This window comes from Lynx canadensis, chromosome B2 (assembly GCF_007474595.2).
Source record: "Lynx canadensis isolate LIC74 chromosome B2, mLynCan4.pri.v2, whole genome shotgun sequence".
NCBI classification, from domain to species: Eukaryota; Metazoa; Chordata; class Mammalia; order Carnivora; family Felidae; genus Lynx; species Lynx canadensis.
In genome coordinates this window covers 77,349,019-77,374,067 of record NC_044307.1, presented here as the reverse complement: position 1 = coordinate 77,374,067, position 25,049 = coordinate 77,349,019, and the positions used below count along the sequence as shown (strand labels likewise).

The following is a 25,049-nucleotide window of genomic DNA, read 5'->3' as shown; positions in this document are numbered from 1 at the left end:
TAGATTAGGGTACACCATTATATATAATGTATATGTATAGTATATAGTTTGCTATCCTGCTTTGTCCCCTCTTAACATTACAACAAAAGCATTTACCCATGTTATTGTGAACTTTTTAAAACATAATTTTTGTTCAGGAAGATGTACTTTTTCGTTCTGCCCAATTACTTGTTCTGCCCAATATAAGCTCGTTTTTTTGTTTGTTTTTTTGTTTTGCTTCAGGAATAGGATAATCTTCAAAAAGGTGAGAGAGTTCTGTTTTGTAGTGGTTCAAGGAAGAAGAAAATTCTTGATTTGGAAGCAAAGATAGTGATAATGGAAAGTAGGAAAAGAAAGCAAACTAATCTCTAATATTCTGAAAAGAAAAGGTAGGGGCGAAGAGGCTGTTGGCCCAGACCAAGACAGTACTACTTAGGATTTAGAGAGCACTGTGCTAGTTTCGTTTTGTTCCGTTTCGTTTCATTGTTTTTCTCTTCTCTTCTCTTCTCTTCTCTTCTCTTCTCTTCTCTTCTCTTTTTTCAAGTTTATTTTTTTAAGTAATCTCTACCCCCAGTGTGGGGCTCCAACTCATGACCGTGAGATCAGAGGCACATATTCTTCCAACTGAGCCAGCCAGGCTCCCCAGCACTGTGCTAGTTTTTAGCTATGGGACCTTAGAGAATTGTCTTTGTCTTGTTTAGGAAGTTTAGAGGAAACTCTCACTACCGCAACTAAAAAGTACTTTGTGATTCAAATATGGGAACTGGAAGACATTTTCTTTTACTTATTTTATTTTTTTAAATAATTTTTTTAGTGTTCGTTACTTATTTTTGAGAGAGATGGAGACAGAGCACAAGCAGGAGAGGGGCAGAGAGAGAGGGAGACACGGAATCTGAAACAGGTGCCAGGCTCTGAGAGTGCGATGGGGGGGCTTGAGCCCATGAACTGGTGAAATCATGACCTGAACCAAAGTCGGACACTTAACAAACTGAGCTACCCAGGCGCCCCAAGACATTTTCTTTTAGAAACATTGATGTGATCATTTGGTGGCAATATTGCCTTGCTATGTGACCTTGGGTAAATTGCTTAATTTTATTGTGATTTAGTTTCCTCACATGTGAAATGGGATTATAGTATCTAACTTACTTAAGGGTGTTGTGAGGATTAAATAAGTAGTATGCATAAAGTGCTTAGAACAGTGCCTAGCATATGGTAAGCATAGTAATCAGTATACAGTATTAGAATAGAATTAGTTTTCATAAATATATGAATGTAAATTGTGAGATAGACATATGTATACTAGCCTGGGAACCAAAGTCCACTGCCTAAGATTGAGTCTGTATGAAAATATATGTATCTGTCCCAAGTTCAAAACTGATTTGCAAATAGACTTCTGGAATATAATATGCCCAATGGTATATTGGTAGTTAATCTCCACATAGGAAAATATAATAGTGAGACTGTTAATACTTCTCAAGGAAATAGGGGGACATCTTTTTGTCTTTTATCTTCTGCTGCCCTTATTCTCTATTCTCTTTGTAGAGGGAACATCTATTTGAAAACAAGAAAGTACTTGGTTTTCCTTTTCATAAAATTTTGGTTTATAATATTTATTTACTTTCAAAAAATATCATATAACATCAAAATTCTTTGAAGAAATAAATATTTCTCTAACTAGAATAATTATTCTCTGAATAATCTAGAGATTATTCATTAACCTCTTTTGATAAAAACACCTTTTAAATGGTAGCAGTAACAGTAATACATTTTAAAACGTCCTTTGTTTCATTGATATTTTTATGTTGCTAAGAATTTTGTTCTCCCATTTTCTTTCTTAGATTAATTTTGGGGAAGTTCTTTTTATTTAAGAATGTCTATTTTTTGGGGGTGCCTGGGTGGCTCGGTTGGTTAAGTGTCCAACTCGGCTCAGGTCATGATCTCATAGTTCATGAGTTCAAGCCCCGTGTCGGGCTCTGTGCTGGCAGCTCAGAGCCTGGAGCCTGCTTCAGATTCTGTGTCTCCCTCTCTCTCTGCCCCATCCCCACACATGCTCTGTCTCTGCCTTAAAAATAAATAAAACATTAAAAAATTTTTAAAAAAAGAATGTCTATTTTTAAAAATTTTTTTAATTTGTTTTTTAATTTTAAATGTTTTTATTTATTTTTGAGAGAGACAGACAGCGTGAGTGGGGGAGGGGCAGAGAGCTAGGGAGACACAGAATCTGAAGCAGGTTCCAAGCTCTGAGCTGTCAGCATGGAGTCCAGTGTGGGGCTTGAACTCATGACCTTGAGATCAAGAGTTACATGCTCTACCGACTGGGCTAGCCAGGTACCCCAAGAATGTCTATTTTTTGGCATTTAGTCAACTTGTTAAATTATCTATCACTTTATTATTGATTTACCCTTCTTATATCTCAGAAGCTGAATCCATTGACAAAAATACAGTTGTAATAGCCATGGAAAATGCTGCCCTGTACCTCAGGCTCCAAATGGTGGAGTGGGCATTTCACTCACAAATTCTCTCTGTTTTTGTGTCAGGTGTGTAAGGAGATAGCCTTATCCAAAAAAGGCAAAACCCAACACATATTATCTGTTTTTATGGTTTCTTTTCCTTCCTTTTTAGGAATTGATGACTTTGTTTTCAATAGAGTATTAAGAAGTCCTCCTAAGATCACCAACAGTCTTATTAGGGATTATGGAAAGCCATTTTAGAACAAGAAAGAAAAGAATAATTGCGGGGCGCCTGGGTGGCTCAGTTGGTTGAGCGTTTGGCTTCGGCTCAGGTCATGGTCTCATGGTTTGTGAGTTCGAGCCCCGCGTCGGGCTCTGTGCTGACTGCTCAGAGCCTGGAGCCTGTCTTCGGATTCTGTGTCTCCTTCTCTCTCTGCTCCTCCCCTGCTCATGTGCTGTCTCTCTCTCTCTCAAAAATAAATAAACATTAAAAAAAAATTAAAAAAAAAAAAGAATAATTGCTAAGGGACTTTGTGGGAGAGGAGAATTCACTTAGAAGAGAGGTGGCTGAGGCACCTGGGTGGCTCATTCAGTTAAGCATCTGACTTTGGCTCAGGTCATAATCTTGTGGTTCATAAGTTCAAGCCTTGCATCAGGCTCTGCCCTAACAGTGCAGAATCTGCTTGGGTCTCTCTCTCTCTCTCTCTCTCTCTCTCTCTCTCTGCCCTTACCCCACTTGTGTGTGCTCCTTCCTCTCTCTGTCTCTCTCTCTCTTTCTCAAAATAAATAAAACTGGGGCACCTGAGTGACTCAGTTGGTTAATTATCTGACTTTGGCTCGGGTCATGATGTCATGGTTCGTGGGTTCGAGCCCAAAGTCTGGCTCTGCTGTCAGTGTGGAACCTGCTTTGGATCCTCTGTCTCCCTCTCTCTGTCCCTCCACCCACTCAAAAATAAATAAACATTAAGAACATGAATAAAACTTAAAAAAAAAAAAAAAGTGACTGCCAGGTGTGGGAAGAAGTAGAATTGAGAGTGAAAGTTAGGGTGCTAAAATTGTGGAAATAAATCTCTCTCCACTACTGGTTTGCTCTGAATAGACTTTTCAGATTTCTTGTTAAGTACGAGAAATCTTTGACTCATTGCCTTAAAAAAGTATATTCAAGATGGATGTGTTTTATCTGTAATATTTGGCTTTCTTTAACATGAATTTCAGATGTATAAGTGACCAGGTGTTTTAATGTGCCAATTCAGAGGTTCTCTTCTTCTTCCTTTTTTTTTTTTTTTTTGCCAATTTTTTAAAATTTTTATTTATTTTTGAGAGAGAAAGAGACAGAGCACAAGTGGGGGAGGGGCAGAAAAAGACGGAGACACAGAACCCAAAGCAGGCTCCAGCACAGAGCCTGACACAGGGCTTAAACTCACAGACTGTGAGATCATGACCTGAGCCAAAGTCAGACATTCAACCAACTGAGCCACCCAGGCATCCCAGTTTTTCTAATTTTTTAAAAATGTTTACTTGAGACAGAGAGAGTGAGCGAGCGAGCATGACCAGGGGAGGGGCAAAGAGAGGGAGAGGAAGAATCCTAAGCAGGCTCTGCACTCACAGTGTAAGCACGGTGCAGTGCTCGAACCCACAAACTGTGGGATCATGACCTGAGCCGAAATCGAGAGTTAGACACGTAACCTACTGAGGCATCCAGGCTTCTCTAGAGGATTTCTTCTAATTTAATTAAGTTGGGACAGTTTTTCCTCCTTTCTGTATGTGTAGTTCTAGAACATGTTTAAAATTTCTTTCTAGGGGCGCCTGGGTGGCTCAGTCGGTTGGACGTCCGACTTCGGCTCAGGTCATGATCTCGCGGTCTGTGAGTTCGAGCCCCGTGTCAGGCTCTGTACTGACAGCTCAGAGCCTGGAGCCTGTTTCAGATTCTGTGTCTCCCTCTCTCTCTGACCTTCCCCCGTTCATGCTCTGTCTCTCTCTGTCTCAAAAATGAATAAATGCTAAAAAATAAATAAATAAAATAAAATTTCTTTCTAAAAATAATTGTTCTTCATGTAATATTTTAAAATATTATTTTAGACATTTATATTATGAAAATTTTAGAAGCCAAGAGATGAAAAAATAACCTTAATTCTATGAAGGTGGATCCCTTTCAGGCCATTTTTCATTTTTGACATTACTTAAGCTGTAGTGAATATATTTATACTTGTATCTTTTCCACAGTTTTAAAAAGATTGACTTGGAATAAATACTTTCATTAGACTGCATTCCCAGAAAGGAGTTAAAAGATCTTCTTCAACTTACAATGGGATTACATTCTGATAAACCCATTATAAGTTGAAAATAACCTACTTTAAACAAGCTCTGAACACTTAACATTAGCCTACAGTTGGGCAAAATCCTCTAACTCAAGGCCCATTGTATCATAAGGTGTTGACTGTCTTACATAATTTATTGAATACTGAAAGTAAAAACAATGGTTGTATAGTGTATTGGTTGTTTACCTTTGTGATTTAGTGTTTACCTTTGTGAAAGTAAAAACAATGGTTGTATAGTGTATTGGTTGTTTACCTTTGTGATTTATTGAATACTGTACTGAAAGTAAAAACAATGGTTGTATAATGTATTGGTTGTTTACCTTGCAAGTCCCACATCATGCTCCATGCTGACAGCTCAGGACCTGCTTGGGACTCTCTCTTTCTCCCTCTCTGTCTGTTCCTCTTCCTCCCCCGCTTGTGCTCTTTCTCTCTCTCAAATTAAATAAATAAACGTCAAAAAATTTTTTGAAAATTCAAAGTATAGTTTCTGCTGAATGCATATCGCTTTTGCATCTTGGTAAATTTGAAAAATCATAAGTTTAACTATCTTAAGTCAGTGACCACCTGTACTTAGTTGAAACTGTTTTATGGTTCTTTCTAAATACATATTGTCAAAACGAAAAAATATCAGTACATTAATTTTTTCTTCTTTTTAAAAATTTTTTTTTCAACGTTTATTTATTTTTGGGACAGAGAGAGACAGAGCATGAACGGTGGAGGGGCAGAGAGAGAGGGAGACACAGAATCGGAAACAGGCTCCAGGCTCTGAGCCATCAGCCCAGAGCCTGACGCGGGGCTCAAACTCACGGACCGTGAGATCGTGACCTGGCTGAAGTCGGACACTTAACCGACTGCGCCACCCAGGCGCCCCAATTTTTTCTTCTTATTACCAAAGTTAAATATTTTTTTATACTTGTGTATTTTCAATATCGTTAATCTCTGAAGTGCCTATTTTCTCCTTTCTATGGAATTTGCACATATAGGTGATACGACAGAACCTGGAGTTGATGCTAGTAACTTGTTAGTTTTAATTTATCTTTATATTTTTAGTAGAAAATTTAGTATCTTTTAATTTCAGAAGTAGTAGAAAATTAGGAATTTATATGGGCACATTCTTTATAGTTGTATCTTGTATGCTATAGGTCTGAGGACCTGGAAATGTTAAATTTTTTTCTGATGATTTTTTTTCTAGATTGAAGAAGGTATTGTTGTAATGGAAGATGATTCTCCAGTGGAAGCTGTGAGCACACCTAATACTCCCCGAAACCTTGCTGCATGGAAAATTAGCATTCCATATGTAGACTTTTTTGAAGATCCCTCCTCTGAAAGGAAGGAGAAGAAGGAGAGAATACCTGTGTTTTGTATTGATGTTGAAAGAAATGATAGAAGAGCAGGTAGGAAGTTCTCTGAATACATTTCTTAAAAGGCGCCAGTTAGTCTATTTGTCAGGAATGGTAAACATTTTGCCATTTCTAACTATTGAGTATGACTGCATGTCCAAAAGATAAGTGTCTGGGGGCGCCTGGTTGGTTCAGTCGGTTGAGCGTTCGTCTTTGGCTCAGGTCATGATCTCACGGTTCATGGGTTTCAAGCCCTGCATCTGCTGTCAGTGCAGAGCCTGCTTGGGATCTTCTGTCTCCTTCTCTCTCTGCCTCTCCTCCTCTCTCTCTCAAAAATAAGCAAACATTCAAAAGATAAGTGTCTGAACAGAAAATTGAATGAAAACTTAGGCTTTTCTAGGTTATCTCTAGTACCACTTAACTAATTAGTTTGTTCAACCAATGCATATGCCACCTGTGAGACACCTGACAATGCAGCAGGGCATATTATGTAATGTTCTTTTAATGGTTTTGCTACCATCATTAGCCATTATACTTATTATTAGTAACCCACATAGCACTATATCGGGTATTATACCAATTTCATTAAGACAGCATTTCTCCTCCTCCATTGTTGTGGGCTAATTAGAATTTATAAAAATGTGATAAAACACAATGTGAGAAGTTTTCATCATGTTTTCCTGTCTTCTTTTGGTTGTTTCAGGTGTGGACTAATAGATATAGGTGTAAATAGTATCCATGATGAGATAACAGACACCACCCTGGCTTTTGCCCAAGAAGTAGGGCATTCAGTGTAAACAAAAGCACATCAAACTTGTGCACATTTTGGGAATGATGAACAGAAAGATAAAATTGAGCTCAGGAAGAGGGAACTGTTTGTGGTGAAAGAAGGAAAGAAAATGGCAGTGTTAGGAAATGGTTTTGAGAGAGGACTGATGAAGTATTACAGCATGAAGGTCAGTGCTAATAATTCCCCTTATTTGTTTTTCTTTTTATTTAAAAATATTTATTCTTTTTAAAAAAACTTTTTAATGTTTATTTATTTTTGAGAGAGAGAGACAGACAGAGTGTGAGCAGGGGAGGGACAGAGAGAGGAGACACAGAATCCGAAGGAGGCTACAGGCTCTGAGCTGTTAGCACAGAGCCCGATGTGGGGTGTGAACCCACAAACCACAAGATCATGACCTGAGCTGTAGTTGGACGCTTAACCAATTGAGCCACCTAGGCGCCCCTATTTATTTGCTCTTGACAGAGAGAGAGAGAGAGAGAGAGAGAGAGAGAGAGAGAGATAGAGGGGCAAAGAAAGAAGAAGAGAGAGAATCCCAAGCAGCCTCCATACTCAGTGCTGAGCCTGACACGGGGCTTAATCCCATGATCCTGAGATCATGACTTGAGCCAAAATCAAGAGACAGATGCTAAACTGACTGAGCCACCCCAGCGCCCCAATTATTTTTATTCTAAGCAACTTAAGGCACAGTGAGGTTATTTGTTCTAGTTCACTTAATAAATGGAGAAGCTGGGATTGGAATAGGCAGTCTGACTCAACTCATTGTGTAAACCATTACTTTGTGCTATTCAGTTTGGTAGCCACTAGCCTCATGTACCAGTTTAAATTAAATTATATTAAAATTTTAGTTCCTTAGTCACATTTCAAGTGATCAATAACTACATGTGGCTAATATCTACTGTATTTAATGCAGATAATAAGAGAACATTTCAGAATTGCAGATAGTTCTGTTTGATAGTGCTGCTGTTCTATACTGTATTAGATCAGGACAATTGGTAAATATTTGAGGGACCCAAAATTGATTACAAGTTTTTATGAGATACATAATTTATTTCTGTGACACTTAAAAATCTTGACTGTATAATTGTTTTTTTTTTTTTTTTATTTAAAAATTTTTTTTTTTTTTTTCAACGTTTATTTATTTTTGGGACAGAGAGAGACAGAGCATGAACGGGGGAGGGGCAGAGAGAGAGAGGGAGACACAGAATCGGAAACAGGCTCCAGGCTCTGAGCCATGAGCCCAGAGCCTGACGCGGGGCTCGAACTCACGGACGGCGAGATCGTGACCTGGCTGAAGTCGGACGCTTAACCGACTGCGCCACCCAGGCGCCCCGACTGTATAATTGTTTTAAATTTCTGTCAGCTCTATGATTCTTTTCTAGAAAAATGTGTTTTGAGATAACTTCATAAATAGGTGAAGTTTATCAGTCCCTTAAGAAATTTAAAATTAAGATATGGGATAAAATATGTTAATAATGTGATGTTAAGGAATAATAAATCATTAAGACTGGAAGAATTTCTGATAGTAGTTTATAAAATTATTTATTACTTACTGTGTATCCATTCAATTTACAGTTGGGCATGAGCCTGAACATTGGTCTGTCTATAGAAGATATCTTGAATTCTATGTACTTGAATCAAAACTCACAGAGTTTCATGGTATGTTGTCCTTTTTGTATAAAACATTACATTTTAGTATTAGCTTTCTTGAAGAAGCTGTTGAACTAGATTCATTTTTTTATTTTAAGTAATTATGCAAAGAAGTGTAATACTTAACACTTATGTACACTGCTGTTAATATAGGAATGTACTGTTTTTATCTTATTTCTGCTTACAAATATTTTTGAAGTTTTTACAGTATACATGTATTACTTATTAATTTTTTAAAAAATATTTATGAGAGAGAGAGGGAAAGAGAGAGCACAAGCGGGAGAGGGGCAGGGAGTGAGGGAGACAGAATCCAAAGCAGGCTCCAGACTCTGAGCTGTCAGCAGAAAACCCAACACCGGGGGCTTGAACTCACGAACTGCAAGATCATGACCTGAGCTAAAGTTGGACACTTAACTGACTGAGCCACCCAGGCACCTCAATAATATTAAAATTTAAAAGATAGCTATTGTTTAATTGTATTGTAGAAAAGTTTCTCTCTCCAGTTTAATTTTTGTTTATTTCCATGTGGCAGGGAATTTAAACCAGGCATTTTAGAGTTGCTCTGCTCTTTTACTACCATCTTTCTTGATAAACATGTTTGCTCTGAATCATGACAAATGTTTTGATTTAGCTCTTAGATTTAGATATGAAGAGAAAACTTGTAATATTTCTTTTAAGGTTAGATCAATCAGAAAAGGGGAGCACTTTCCTTTTTTTAGGTATTCTCTTCACCTCTCAGTCTGTCTTATCTATTTTAGTTAATATCAAGGATGTAGTTATAAAGTATTTCCAGTCATTTTGCATGTAGATTGGTGAGTTCTATTTGTGTATTCTGAATCTTTTTCTTTTAGACCAGCTTTGTGGAGTGTCCCTGATCCAAATTCAGGTTGGTTCTCTATTGAGGACAGGAACCTTTTTTACCCTTCTTTACTAAGTGCTCTAAGTAAAACACTTGATAAAGAGACTACAGGAAGGTAAAAAAAAAATACAAGGTCCCATTCCAATCTTTTTGCTTAGATTTTGAATTTGTACTTGTCTTTAAATGGTTTTCTCTTGGGGCACCTGAGTGGCTCACTCGATTGAGCGTCTGATCCTTGATTTTGGCTCAGGTCATGATCCCAGGATCGTGGGGTTGAGCCCTGCATCGGGCTCTACACAATTAAGATTCTCTTCTCTCTCTTCCTCTGCCCCCCTCCGCTTGCTCTCTCATAGATAGATAGATAGATAGATAGATAGATAGATAGATAGATAAATGAATAAATAAATTTAAAAAATGGTTTTTCTTTTTCTCTGCCAGTTTTGTGCAATGTCATTCTTATCTTGTTCTTTCTCTGAGAAATTTTCCTTTGGGTTTAGAGTTGAGAGAAGATAATTTATTCTATACTTTAAAGTCCTGGATCAACCTAAGTTGATTGGATTCCCAACAATATTTTTCTTTTTTGGTATTTAAATTTCCAGTCAGCCCTATTTGAGAAAGCAAGTCCATGTTTTTTGTTTTTATTTTTTTTTAATTTTTTTTTTTTTTAACATTTATTCATTTTTGAGAGACAGAGACACACAGTAAGAGGGGGCAGGGCAGAGAGAGAGGGAGACAGAATCTGAAGCAGGCTCTAGGCTCTGAGCTGTTAGCACAGAGCCCAGCACGGGGCTCTAACCCATGAAGCATGAGATCACGACCTGAGCCGAAGTCAGATGCCCAATCAGCTGAGCCACCCAGGTGCCCTGAATGTCCATGGTTTTTAAATTTTGTTTTTTTAAGTTTGTATAGTATTAGCAGAATGCTACCTTTTCTCCCATGATAGAGTAGGTATTTCTTTGTAAGGTTTTGTTGAATAGAATCCCACCAACTTCAAGATAATCTCATGATAAGTTTTTGAAGCTTTTTTACTAGTATCGAAGGCTAAATAAGTCTTTGTCAATGAAGAGTTGGTGAAATTTTGGATATCTGTATATTCAGGTTCTTTGGTTTGGACTTCTGAAGTGAAGCTCATGGATTTTGTCAAGATTACTTAAAAGATAATGCCACATCTCTGTAAGAGCATTGTGAATCTGATTTTGCCATAGTGAATTATAAATTAGGTTTTAAAGATGGTAGCAGAACATAGTAATAACTTACATATATATAAATTTCAGGCACATTTCCTGACGCCCAGCTTCCTTCCAAGAGGATCATTGGCCCCAAAAATTATGAATTCTTAAAGTCAAAGAGAGAAGAATTTCAGGAATATCTACAGGTATAGTAGTAACTTAATTTAAAACATTGCTAATCCTAGCATTCTCTAATCTTTTTGTCTCTTGTATATATATATTTTGCTTTATAAATACCTGTCAATGTGGACTTCTAAAATTCTTTTCTTTTTAAGTTTATTTATTTTTGAGAAAGAGACAGAGAGAGTGAGTAGGGGAGGGGCAGAGAGAGAGAGAGACAGAGGATCCCAAGCAGGCACTGCACTGCCAGTGCAGAGCCTGATGCCAGGCTCGAACCCATGAACTGTGAGATCATGATCTGAGCTGAAACCAAGAGTCAGATGCTTAACCGACTGAACCACCCAGGGTCCCCCTGAGCTACCCAGGTGTCCGAATTTTATTTTATTTTTTAGTGTGTGCACATGGTGTTATATAAACAATGTAATTGGTATGTGTTTTCCATTGTTGATGCAGTCAATTTAAAAGTTACTTACTTGAGGGGCGCCTAGGTGGCTCAGTCAGTTAAGCATCCGACTATTGGTGTCGGCTCAGGTCATGATCTTACGGTTGTGAGATTGAGCCCTGCATTGGGCTCTGCACTGACAGCCAGAGCCTGCTTGGGATTCTCTCTCTTCTTCTCCCTCCATCCCTCTCCTTCTTGTGGATGCTCGCTCGTGTGCTCGCTTGCTCTCTCTCAAAAAAAAAAAGTTGCTTACTTGAGACTAATATAAAATTAATGACCATCTTTCTTTAGTCAAGTGCCTAAGACCAAAGAGTGGATACTTCTTACTTTTTTTGTTTTGTTAAAAAAATCTTTTTTTTTTAATGTTTGTTTATTTTTGAGAGAGAAGGTGTGGGGGAGGATCAGAGAGAGAGGGAGACAGAAGATCCCCAAGCAGGCTCTGTGCTGACAGCAGAGTCCGATGTGGGCCTTGAACTCATGGGCGGTGAGATCATGACCTGAGTCAAAGTCAGACGCCTAACCAACTCAGCCACCCAGATGCCCCCTAAAAAAACCTTTTCTTTATTTGGCCATGAAATTTTTTAGATTTTATTAAGTATTCAGTTAAATTTGGATGCCTCTTTGCCAAAGTAAGTATTTTAAGTTAAAAAAATACTCAACAGTATAAAGGAATATTTACATTTTATTTCTTGTGTTTCAACTGTTGAATACTTCAGCCCAGAAAATATTCATTATATAAGTTTTTGGTGGCGTGAAAATTGAAATATGAAATATTTTATTATTATTATGTTACTAACTTTATTAACGTCTGCAAGGATATTTGAATGCAGCATATAGGAATGTTAACCTTTGCCTTTGTTGATACCATTAACCCATTATTTGAATGGACTAAATCTTTCTAAGAATTGGAAGTACTGCATTCTAGAAGAGTATTTTCTGGTGATATGGAGCTAAAGGTTGCTGTTACTGGTATTTCATTTATACAGATTTCTGCTTATAAAGTTTTGCAACTGTTTCAAGTTACAAAACAATATTAGGTAAGACTGGGTTAATTTTGGCTTTAAAAAGTCAGTTTATCTTGTAAGAAAATAGTGTTGCAAGAAGAACAGACAACAAATTTTTCAAGTTCACATTTCTACATTTAGTTTTCTTCAAAACCCTTGTGCCAACTTCTTTTAATTATCAAGATATTGTAGTACTTGTTTTATAGTTGAGACACAGAAATATTAGCTAATGTTTAATCTTCCTGTGTATCAAGTACTGTGCTAAATGCTTTATATAATAACGTTATAAAGTAAGGAGTAGTATTATCTTCATTTTACACTTGAGGAAACTCTTAGGTAGTTTAGGAACTTTTCTAGGGATACCTCACTGGTAAATGGAAGAGAGCCAGAATTCAAATTCTTTCATGTCTGACTGTAGAGGTTGAAGTCTTATCTGCTATGTGATATATTCTTTCTACAAATGTAGTTTTGTTATTCTGCAGATAAAATAGCTTTTGAGGATTTATAATTGTTTTTTTTGATCATTTTAATATAGTTTTGATCACCCTTGTGGTTATTAAGCTGTTTTTTCCATTTTTTTTTTTTTTCCTTTTTCATTTAAGAAACTTCTGCAGCACCCAGAACTGAGTAATAGTCAACTTCTGGCGGATTTTCTCTCCCCCAATGGCGGGGAAACACAGTTTCTTGATAAGATACTACCAGATGTAAATCTTGGTAAGTCAGTTTAAAGAGTCATGTATGAGAGATAAACTGAGAGGTGCCTGGGTGGCTCAGTCAGTTAAGTGTTTGTCTGTTGATTTCGGTTCAGGTCATGATCTCACGGTTCATGAATTTGAGCCCTGCATCAGGCTCCATGCTGGCAGTGTGAAGCCTGCTTGGGATTGTCTCTTTCTCCCTCTCTCTCTGTCCCTTCCCCATGGGTGTGCTCTGTCTCTGTCTCTCAAAATAAATAAACATACTTAAACATTTTTAAGAAGTGGATAAACTGAAATAATCAGCATTTTCAGATTAATGAAGGAAGAGTACTTTATATAGTGAAACCATGTATCAAATTCTAATAGACTTATTATACACTGTTAGTAGGAATATAAATTGGAAACTAATTGGGAAAACAGTTTGGTATAGAACTGAATGACCCAGTAGTTCCTCTCTGAGATATATACTCTAGAGAATCTTATATTCATATTAAAGAATGTTCATAGCATTATTGTTTATAACCAGTCACTAAAACTGGAAATAATACAAATGTTCATCACCAATAGAGTAGACAGATAAATTGTGGTAGATTCATAAAATGAATACCTATAATGTGTAGCTATTTGCAACAACATTGTTAATCTTAAAAACGTGATGATGAATGACAAGCAAGACACAGAATATATGCAGCATGGTTTCTTTTACATAAAGTTCAGTATAGACCACAGAGATAAAGGCAGGAAAAATTTGGATTGTTAAAGATAATAATGGAGGTAGGGGCACCTGGGTAGCTCAGTTGGTTAAGCATCTGACTCTTGATCTGGGCTCAGGTCATGATCTCATGGTTTGTGAGTTCGAGCCCCACATCAGGCTCTGTGCTGACAGTGCAGGTACTGCTTGGGGATCTCTCTCCCCGTCTCTCCCAGCCCCTCCTCAGCTCTCTCTCTCAAAATAAATAAATAAACATTAAAAAAAAGAGATAATAATGGAGTAAAGCAATATTTCTAAATACATTTTATATAATATAATCTGAAGTATATATAGAAGTAAATAAATGAATTAAATGTTGCAAGTGGGCATTTGGCTTTCATCTGTATCTTCAAATCAGTACGTTCGGTCAGAGCCAAAATACTTGGTATTTGTACGTGGAGGTTTTCTTATCAGGGGAAAATGGGAGAACGTTTTATATTTGGTTATATATGATGTTTAGAAGACAGAATTGGGTAGACTTGGTTGCCAACTAGGATTGACTAAAGAAGAAGAAATGATCAGAGATGTGACCCAGATTTTCTATTTAAACATTTGGATGGATGCTGTTACTTGCTGAGATAAGGAATAAATTAAGGGTAGTTCTGAACTTGTTGAGTTTATAGAATCCAGTGAGAGGTTTTGTAAGGTAGGAGAGGCCAGGAGACAGGCAAGCAGTAGAGATTTGAGTGTTATATGAAGTCAGATTGAGCACATAATTTGACTCAGGAAGAGCATAGAAGAGACAGAGAAGCAAAGAGAATAAAGCTCGTCATTTAAGGAACTTGGAGAAGTCTAAGAGAGGAGTAGTTAATGGGGGTAGAAAGGAGAAATAGTCTGATGGGAGAGGGTTAGGTGGTTTTCATGTCATAAAATAATCTACATTTTATTTTATTTATTTTTATTCTTAAATGTTTATTTTTGAGAGGGAGAGCACAAGCAGGGGAGGGGCAGAGAGAGGAGGACAGAGGATCCCAAGCGGGTTCTGTGCTAACAGCAGCGAGCCCGATGTGGGGCTTGAACTCAGAAACCATGAGATCATGACCTGAGCCAAAGTCAGACACTCACCCAACTGAGCCACCCAGGTGCTCCCAACAATCTCCATTTTAATTTCTTATTAATATGTGTTCTGCTATTGCCATAAGCCTACTTTTTTTCTAAATTGAACTGAAAGAAATTTAAGTCGCATTTATCAATTTTGACTAATTTTTAAAGGCATTTCTAATGTTTGAGAAAAGCTTAAGGTGTTTGATATTTTAAAATAAGGGAACCTGGAGATAAGATCAAGAAGAGATTTTGGCAAACAGGATTAGAATATGTATTCTTAACCTAAAATTCAGATTATAAACTATTTAACCAATTTAAATGTTGTAGCAGTTCTTAAAATTTTTTTGACTTTTGTATACTTTTAGATATCTTTATATATTCATCATTGTTTAAAATCTTTTGAAAACATTTCTTATGGAAAATTGCAAATATACACAAAAGTAGAGAATTTTGTATAATAAACTTCTCATGCTATTGCAACAGTTATCAACACTTGCCTTGTTCAGTCCTTCCTGCACCGCCCCCCCCCCCAACACTACTGGATTATTTTAAAGTAAATCCCCACAGGTTCCTGAGCCCCGCATCCGGCTCCCTGCTGTCATCACAGAGCCCACTTCAGATCCTCTGTCCCCTTGTCTCTCTGCCCCTCCCCCTCTTGCTCATGCACGTGTGTGTGTGTGTGTGTGTGTGTGTGTGTGCGCGCGCGCTCTCTCTCTCAAAATAAACATTAAAAAAAAGAATACCAGGGGCGCCTGGGTGGCGCAGTCGGTTAAGCGTCCGACTTCAGCCAGGTCACGATCTCGCGGTCTGTGAGTTCGAGCCCCGCGTCAGGCTCTGGGCTGATGGCTCAGAGCCTGGAGCCTGTTTCCGATTCTGTGTCTCCCTCTCTCTCTGCTCCTCCCCCGTTCATGCTCTGTCTCTCTCTGTCCCAAAAATAAATAATAAACGTTGAAAAAAAAAAATTAAAAAAAAAAAAAAAAAAAAGAATACCATATTTATTGTAAATTTCTGTTGAGTGTGAAATAGTAAGTTATATTTTTTATTGTTTTCCTTTTTTTACTTGGCTTTTGAGTATTTAAAATTACCTAGTGAAAAAAAAATTACCTAGTGAAGTATTCATGTGAGCAATTATGCAGTATATTATGCTTTCATAAAATTAATATTTTACTTTTAATTGCAGGTAAAATTATAAAGTCTGTTCCTGGAAAACTAATGAAAGAGGTGAATAACTGATTTACGTATATTCTGTAACATGATAGTTATAACCGTATTTAAATATCAGTGAATTTTAATGCATTATATGATTATTAAAAATCATAATCTTGATTTTTTATTTTCATACCATGATTTCTATGTCACAACAGAAAGGCCAGCATTTGGAACCTTTCATCATGAATTTCATTAATTCTTGTGAATCTCCAAAGCCTAAACCAAGTAAACCGGAACTGACCATTCTCAGCCCTACTTCAGAAAACAACAAGAAGGTACTGCGTATTTATTGTTTGACAGAGTCATAAGGTTTGAAGTTACCCTACTTGGAACAGCTTTTCCATTGTAGGGAGAATCATGTGTTAATGAAATGAATGGGACTTATTTCCTTTATATGTAAATCAGTTGTACAGTGTAAGTAGGGTATTTTATGTAGTTGCTTGCATCTTTGCTTTTAACAGGTAAATTTTTCTTTATATAATTGCATTTGCAAATTTCTAACATTTACGTATTTGGGGGATTTCTTATTTTAAGGTTATTCTTTATTTCGAGAAAGGGAGAAAGAGAGTGACGAAGGGACAGAGAGGGAGGGAGAGAGAGGATCCCAAGCAGGCTCCACACCGTCAGTGCAAAGCCTGATATGGGGCTTAAACGTATGAAGCATGAGATCATGACCTGAGCTGAAGTCCAATGCTTAACCAACAGAGCCACCCAGGCGCCCCTTGGGGGATTTTTTAAGGTGGTTTTCTTAGGTTGTAAATCACCAACTTCTAATACTCATGAAGTAAATTGATACAATGTAGTCATGTTGATTTGATGCTTATTTTATCTAATCTTAATGGCTTATATAATATTTAATCCATTAAGCAAGTATTTTAACCTGTGCCAACACTGGAATATAAAGATATATTTCCTGTCCACAGGAAGCTCAGTTTAGTGCCAGAATAGTGCTCAGCATGAGGAGCTATGTGAGCTCAAAGGACAGCCTTCCCCCTTTACCCCCAAAACTCACTTTTTTGTTATTACTATAAAAGGTGTCTTTAATATTTTTTTCACTTTATCACTTTCATTTGATAAATACAGTTAATTTTTATGTGTTGATTTTTTTAAATTCAGTAACTTTGCTAGACTTGTACTAATTTTAGTAATATATCTATTAACTCTTTAATACACATTATCTGCAAATGGTGGTTTTGTTTCATTCATGGCTAGGACCTGTTGTACAAAGAGAATCATTTCAGTATTTCACCATTAAATAGTGTATAGTGTAGCTTTTTTCATAGATATTCTTTATAAGGTTAAGGAAGTTTGTACCATCTTTATGGGTGGAGTTGGTCTATACTGGAATGAATTATGCTTGCAAACCAAGGTTTTTACTGTAATTTTTCTTTCTCATTCTATCCTTGCCAATCTTTTAAAAAAACTTATTTATTTATCTTGAGAGAAAGAGCACAAGCAGGGGAGCAGCAGACAGAGAGGGAGGGAGAGAGGATCTCAAGCAGGTTCCATGTTCAGTACAGAGCCGGATGCAGGACTTGAACTCACAAACCATGAGATTATGACCTGGGCCGAAATCAAGAGTCGGACACTTAACTGACTGAGCCACCCAGGTGCCCCAATCCTTGTCAGGTTTTGGTATTAAAGTTATATTAACCTTTTTCTGTTTGCTGGTAAAATTATAATTGGAATTATTAGTTCTTTAAATAATTTATATGATTGGTTGTTAAAGTCCTCTAAGCCTCAAGTCTTGTTTATAGGAAGGTTTTCTTTAAAAACCAATTTCGGGACGCTTAGGTGGCTGAGTCGAGTGTCCAACTTTGGCTCAGGTCATGATCTCGTGGTTCGTGAGTTCGAGTCCTGAATTGAGCTCTCTACTGTCAGCTCGGAGTCAGAGCAGAACCTACTTCAGATTCTCTGTCCCCTCTCGCCCTGCACCTTCCCTGCTCATTCTCTCTCAAAAATAAATAAACATTAAAACAAACAATTTCTTTAGTGATTATAGTATTCTTCAGATTTGTTTTGTGAGTCCGTTTTGATAGGTTATATTTTTCTTTAAAAAAAAATTTTTTTTAACGTTTATTTATTTTTGAGATAGAGATAGAGCATGAACAGGGGAGGGGCAGAGAGAGAGGGAGACACAGAATCTGAAACCGGCTCCAGCCTCTGAGCTGTCAGCACAGAGCCCGACGCAGGGCTCGAACTCACGGACCGTGAAATCATGACCTGAGCCAAAGCCGGCCGCTTAACTGACTGAGCCACCAGGCGCCCCGATAGGTTATATTTTTCAACGCATTTTTTATTCAATCTAAATTTGAAAATTTTTTGTCCTGAAGTTGTCAATAATGTCCTTTTAATTTTTTCTAACATCTGTAGTTATATCCCCTTTTATTTTTTATATTATTTGTGTCATTTTCTTTTTTATTTTTTTGATCAATCTTGCCAAAGATTTTGTCCTTTTAATCTCTTGGCTTTGTTGATCTTTTCTAGCATAGTTTTAGTTCCTTTATTTCTGCTGTTTCATTATTATTATTATCAAGAATAGACTTTTTTTGCATAGTTGGGAGTAAGTAGGGCTGAGATTTCGTTGCATTTCATCATTTTTACTATAAGAAGTTTTTTGCATCTTTTTTTTTTTCACATTTTCAGACTATGACTGTTACTGTCAAACTTTGGTTAGAGCTCAATGTTCGCCTCTAAACACCCTTTAATTAACTAGTGAATTATAATCTTTAAGCCATGTTAGTTTTAAAATTAGCTGTCATTAATATATTTATACATCTTTATATGTTTATTTGCTCATTTTGGTATAAAAAAGCAAAGGGGTTCTTCCTATGGGTAATTATCTGTTTTGTCTTAAATGAATGGAGACTTTTGTGTACTACTTTGGGGAGAATGTATTTTTTAATTCAATTTTGGATATAAATGTGGAATTTTGGAGACAGAGCTTAACCTATCTAATGCTCTGTTTTGATTAAAAAAGGTTTAAATGCCTGTGTTCTGTTGTCACTTTAGCCTTAGTGTTTGTTTATTAGCAGGTGTAATAAACTATGCATCTCTTTACTATTTCAATTTTTACTTCAGCTTTTCAGTGATCTATTTAAGAATAATGCAAACCGTGCTGAGAATACAGAAAGAAAGCAAAATCAGAATTATTTTATGGAGATGATGACTGTAGAAGGAGTCTATGATTACCTGATGTATGTAGGTAAGGTCTGTCTAGTTATATGAAAACCTATTTTTCATTCATGTGTCCTGTATCTTCTGTGATACAAATTAATGCTCTTCACTATTGCCCCATTGTAACTTCTTTTTAAATTAAAGATACTTCTTTTATTAGAATTTGATACAAATGGTCCTGAACATATTAAAGTTACTAGTGTTTACAAATAAAATATTACCATTTTTGTGTTTTCACACTGGAGAATGTTTGAAATACCTGTTTATCTTAACAAAATATTCTATATGATCCCTCTCAGGACGGGTGGTTTTCCAAGTTCCTGACTGGCTTCATCATCTCTTAATGGGAACTCGAATCCTGTTTAAAAATACCTTGGAAATGTATACTGACTACTATCTTCATTGTAAACTAGAACAACTATTTCAGGAGCACCGTTTGGTCTCACTTATAACACTTCTCAGAGGTATTTTCTCATGTGTTTGTTTCAGGTCTTGTGTACTGTTGTGTCTTGTTTTTCATTGGTTTATTGGTATTTCTGCTATGAAGAAGTACTTCGTGTATAATAGGTGAAAATATTTCTTTTTGTTTCATTTTAGATGCTGTATTCTGTGAAAACACTGAACCTCGTTCACTCCAAGATAAGCAAAAACGAGCAAAACAGACTTTTGAAGAAATGATGAATTACATTCCAGGTGTAATATCTAAGTAGTAAATACAGATTAGCACCCCTTTGAGATCACGATGTATAGTAATTATTGAGGCCAATTTTTATTTTGAGTTTTCATTTTAGTAATAGTTACTAAGGACAAAGTAAAATTAACTCATTAGTTAAATAAAATTTGGTTTTTATGATATAAGCACAATGAAATTTAAGACAGGCTTTTTCTACTTATGCAACAGCCAGATTTTTTTAGCAACAACTTATAATCATACTGATCAAAGTGATCTGTTTGTGGGACAGTTGGAATCCTGCTGCCCACTCTACAATGAGAAGAGCTTCACTCGTGTTTATGAGTAAAAGGTCAGAATTCATTCGTTCATTTCAAATTTATTGAGCTCTTTCCACATGTCAGGCACTATGCAGAGTGCAAGGGATATAAAAAGTGTACTTGAGTAGTTCAGTCTAGTGGACAGACAGACATACAGATAAAACATACATATGATAAGAGAGAAGGCATGTTCAAGTCACAGAGTGTGTCTCAGAGGAGGAGAATGATCATTTCTCCTGTAAAGGAGGTAAGCTTGGACCACAAGGTAAATAAATAGTAGTAACCTGTTACAGAGATGGGAAATACAAGGAAAAGATGCAAGGAGTCAAAGCAGAGGATACTTAGTTTAGAATATTTTGAGTGTGAAGTTCCTATACAGTATTCAGGAAGACATGTCTAGTAAGTAGTGAGATACCCAGGTTTTGAAATTGGATTAATGAACAGTACAGGATAGAGACATAGAGGTTATGTGTAGTGGATAATGCCCAGAGAGAAAATACAGAGTAAGAACCAAAGAAGCCTTTGGACTGTACCTTAGAGAATTCTCATCATTGAAAAATTAGTCTCAGAATAGTCCTGTTGCTCTGTGTGAAGACAGTTAAGTTAAATCCCTGGTCTGAATATAAAAGTGAATAAAAGCTATTCTGGAGTAAGTCTTCTGTAGGTAAATGATGAAATAATTTCTTACCTGTTTTGTAATAGTGACCCTTAGCATTCATGGCTTTAACAGTCTTAGTTTGATATTCAGGGACAACATGGAAAGCCCCTGAATGTAATAATTTGTTATTTTGCTGAGGCATGAATTTGAATCACCTCTACTTCAAGACTCCTTTTGGGAAGGAATAATTTAGTAAACTTAGCATGTCTTTCTGTTGTCCTCTACCCCTCAATCTTACTTAGGATTTCTGAAGGATCTGAAAGGATCACTTATTTTTGTCCATTATGGTTCACACATATTAATTGGGAAGTTCTGTATAGTATTGGTGAATTAGCAGATTCATAAAGATCCATATTGGGCCACATAATCTTGAAAAGATCAAGGATCTACTATGCTTGTTATAAATTGAATTTGGCCTTTGCCACTTAGGGTTAGATTTATCTCCTAGAAGCAAACATAAGGTGAGAACTTTTTCAAGAACATCATTAAGAGTTTTGTTATGTTTGGGGGGGAAAGGACACATATTTGGGCATTTGGTTTACTTGATAATTTTACTTTTTGCCTTGGGGAAAAGGTTTAGTTGAGGTTTTTAGTAAGGACTGACTCTTTGGTAATAGAAGTGATACATGACATCTGTGCAGTCAAACATGAATCAGAACTTTTTAGATCCTAAATTAGTATTTAAACATTTCCCAAGAAGATTGTTCTGTAAGATGGTTAATAATAATTATGCAAAAAGTACAAAATAAAGTGGTCATATTCATTGAGGAAAGTCTATATTAAACAGTTAACTTTTTTTCCTGATACTAAGATATTCAAACATTATGAAAAAATATATAGTAAAAAGTAGAAGCCATCTCCCCAATGTGCATAAGTAGCCATGTACTCAGCTTGGTGTTAATCATCACAAATATTTTTCTGTGCATTTCTATACATGTGTATACAAATGCATATGCATAATTTTGGGATTTTATTTGTTTTATCTGAATGGAATAACACAGTGTGTATTACTTTACAACTGTCTTTTATCACTTAATAGTGTAAATAGTATAACAGTATAAATAGTATAAATTTTTTTACTGCAACACTCCTCAGCACTTGCAGTATACTTGGTGCATTGTGAATCTCCAGAAGGAGGATATATGGTTCTGAGTTTCTTGACCATAGAAGTGTTTTTTCCAGGAGGCTCTTGCAAGAACACTGGTTTAGGAAATGCTGATTTACAGTTTTTGTGTAATATCTGGGAAACAGAGTGAAGATTTTGCTTTATGGTCCACTAAATGATGAGTCACTTTGTCATATGAAATGTTTCACATTTGGCTTTCTTGTTTAGATCTGATAGTCAAGTGTATTGGTGAAGAAGCCAAGTATGAAAGCATCAGACTTCTATTTGATGGCTTACAACAGCCAGTTCTCAATAAACAGGTAAAAATCATTAAAGGAGGTTGACTAGTGTTGGCTAGGTTTTGTGAACGACACACAGTAGGATTCTGGTATGTTATTGTGAAGTGACACTCTCAAGGTGGTGCACTTCAAACATTCGGACAGAAAAAAAATGTTTCATCTTTGTTACTCTTTTTTGCTGACTACTTTTTAATTTTTTTAATTAAGTTTTCTATTTTAATTCCAGTATAATTAACATATAGTGTCATATTAGTTTCAAGTATATAATGTGATTTAACCAGTCTATATATTACTCAGTCCTCATCAGGATAAGTGTACTCTTTCTTAGTCCCCTTCCCCTATAGCACCCATTTCCCCTTGCCTTGTGGTAACCATCAGTTTGTTCTCTAGTTTACTTTTTTTCTTTATAACATAAGTAGTTTTGACTTAAAATAAACATAGATTCATTGAATAAAATTTGGAATTTATACAGAATTCATGAAATAAAGTAAAATTTTAAAAATTAAGAATTCCATCATTCAGATTACATTAGAATAACCACAGTTAACACTACATATATAGTGCAGTATGTACATATTTTGTTGAGATCCTAATAAGTTAAAATTTTGTATCCTGCTTCCTTCTTCAAAATTTTGTTATGTATAAAATAGTTAAGATAAAATGAATTATGCAGCATAATAATAAAATGTCCACATGTATATTTGAGTTCTGCTCCCTGCTTTCTCATTTAGACATAACCACAGTCCTGAATTTTGTGTTTATCATTTTTATGGTTTTTTGTCTAATGCCTTAAAAAAATTTTTTTTTGGTGCTTTAGCTGACTTATGTTTTATTGGACATTGTGATACAAGAACTATTTCCAGAGCTCAATAAGGTAACTGAAAAGCAGCAGTTTTATTCTTTGTTTTTGATGGTATGCTGACATTTATTTTAATAAGGGACACAAAAATTAAGGAAACCCTTGTTACTATGATCCTTTTAAAAATGAACAACCTTAACAAATGACTCTTTATATTTTCTTTTTTCAACATGCTTAAACATAGAGTCAGTTTTGGGTGGACAGGAAAGGAATAGCCTGTGTTTTGACTTCCCTGCTTCCTAATTACAAGCAGATAGGAATGTTATATACCCTGTAGTCTTTCCAGAGAAAGGTATGAATTTAAATGCTAGCACTAGAATGGGCCAAACTCTTCAGGCTGTTATCTGTCTGTGACACTGAATGCTGTGTAAGTCAGTCTTGAGTGTTTTTGAGGTGGTTGAACTTATATGAACCCAAGAGTACAAAATGAATTGGAATTAGAGCATGGCAAAATGTCTCTCTCTCTCTCTATGTCTTAGGTTAGAATTTTAATACACTGAAATTGTTATTAGGCACTTCACAAATAAACACTGTTTTATTGTCTTCTATTAAATAGATTTATTTTTACTTTAGGTACAAAAAGAAGTTACCTCTGTGACGTCCTGGATGTAAACATTTGGATTTGAGATACAATGACCAGATAGATAACAAATTTCTGCTTTGCTAATTAATGTAGTATATATGTACTTTTTTCTTTTACTTTTGTATATTCTTGTATATATCATGTAATCCAGTGTCTGAATTTTTGATTTTTTTTTGTTTTAATAAAGACTAACACAAACTTAATAATGATTAAAAGTGATTGGGTTTCATAGTCTTTCATTTTACACCTGTTACCAAAATTTTATTAGAATGTATGTCATTTGCTGTTGCCATTTTTTAAAATGTTTTATTTATTTATTTTGAGAGAGAGAGAGCATGTGAGTGCCAGCGGGACAGAGAGAGAGAGAGAGAGGGGGAGAGAGAATCCCAAGCTGACAATGTGGAGACTGACCTTAAGAACTGTGAGATCACAATCAGAGCCAAAATCAAGAGTCGGATGCTTAACTGACTGAACCACCCAGGTACCCCTACTATTGCCATTTTTTAAAGAGGTAGGGCAAACAGATAGGACCAATAATCTTTGTATTGTATCACTTTGAAAATAATTATGTTTAGTGTGGAGAAATTGTAGTAAGATCTGATTTGCTTTCTTATTTAGAGTTAATACATTTTAGTAGATGTATCTTTTCTTGTTTTTTGCCCCTATTTTCTACACAGGTAACTATGTGTGTATAAAGAAGACATCCTTTATGAGTTTTTCTTAAGAAACAAAGCACTTTTCCTTACTCTTGCTGTATTGACAGGTTATTGCCCTTTTTAAGTGTGAAAACTGACTACAGATATTTCTGATTGTGTGGTTGCAGCTATATTTTACTGAATGAATGTAGCTATATTCCAAAATCTTATATAACAATTTAGTCAAGTAGATTTTTGGATTATATTGTCTATTATCTCTCCAAAAGGAAAATACAGAATTAATTGTATTTCTTGAGGGAAGTTAATTTTTTTTTTAATTTTTAAAATGTTTATTTAATTTTGAGAGAGAGTGAGTGACGAGTGGGGGACAGGCAGAGAGATAGAGATAGAGAATCTGAAGCAGGCTCCAGGCTCTGAGCTGTCAGCACAGAGCCCGATGTGGGGCTTGAATTCATGAAATGTGAGATCATGACCTGAGCCGAAGTCCGCGCTGAACCAAACAAGCCACCCAGGCGCCCTAATTAAAAATTTTTTTTTAATGTTTGTTTATTTTTGAGAGGGAGACTGAGCAAAAGAGGGGGAGGGGCAGAAGGAGAGGGAGATAGTGAATCAAGAGCAGGCTCCAGGCTCTGGTCTGACAGCACAGAGTCAGACACGGGGCTCAAGCCCATGAAATGTGAGATTATGACCTGAGCCAAAGTCAGATGCTTAACCAACTGAACCACCCAGGCTCCCCTTGAGGAAAGTTAAATTAAAAGATTAGAGTCAGTGTTCGGAATTCTACATATAGTTCCCTCCCATGCTATACTTTTCTCCTTAAAACAAGTTTGTCTTTCAAGATCGAG

The 25,049-nt window shown here is 36.1% G+C and overlaps 1 protein-coding gene across 7 annotated transcripts in view; it reads left to right on the top strand.

Moving 5' to 3' along the window:
• Positions 1 to 23,767, top strand: part of SNX14 (sorting nexin 14) — a 77,404-nt gene extending 53,637 nt beyond the window's left edge. For 4 of the 7 annotated variants that reach the window (XM_030315932.2, XM_030315929.2, XM_030315933.1 and 1 more), the window contains 12 exons: positions 5,940 to 6,141; positions 8,450 to 8,533; positions 10,658 to 10,758; positions 12,781 to 12,892; positions 15,849 to 15,889; positions 16,033 to 16,152; positions 18,959 to 19,082; positions 19,354 to 19,518; positions 19,652 to 19,747; positions 22,036 to 22,127; positions 22,924 to 22,980; positions 23,539 to 23,767. In XM_030315932.2, coding sequence (XP_030171792.1) covers positions 5,940 to 6,141; positions 8,450 to 8,533; positions 10,658 to 10,758; positions 12,781 to 12,892; positions 15,849 to 15,889; positions 16,033 to 16,152; positions 18,959 to 19,082; positions 19,354 to 19,518; positions 19,652 to 19,747; positions 22,036 to 22,127; positions 22,924 to 22,980; positions 23,539 to 23,577 — 1,233 coding nt within the window. In that variant the 3' untranslated portion in view covers positions 23,578 to 23,767. Of the gene's footprint in view, positions 1 to 5,939; positions 6,142 to 8,449; positions 8,534 to 10,657; positions 10,759 to 12,780; positions 12,893 to 15,848; positions 15,890 to 16,032; positions 16,153 to 18,958; positions 19,083 to 19,353; positions 19,519 to 19,651; positions 19,748 to 22,035; positions 22,128 to 22,923 lie in introns of all 7 variants that reach the window. The other 3 variants (XM_030315931.2, XM_030315927.2, XM_030315928.1) reach the window with 1 other exon arrangement.
• The last annotated feature ends 1,282 nt before the right edge of the window (positions 23,768 to 25,049 follow it).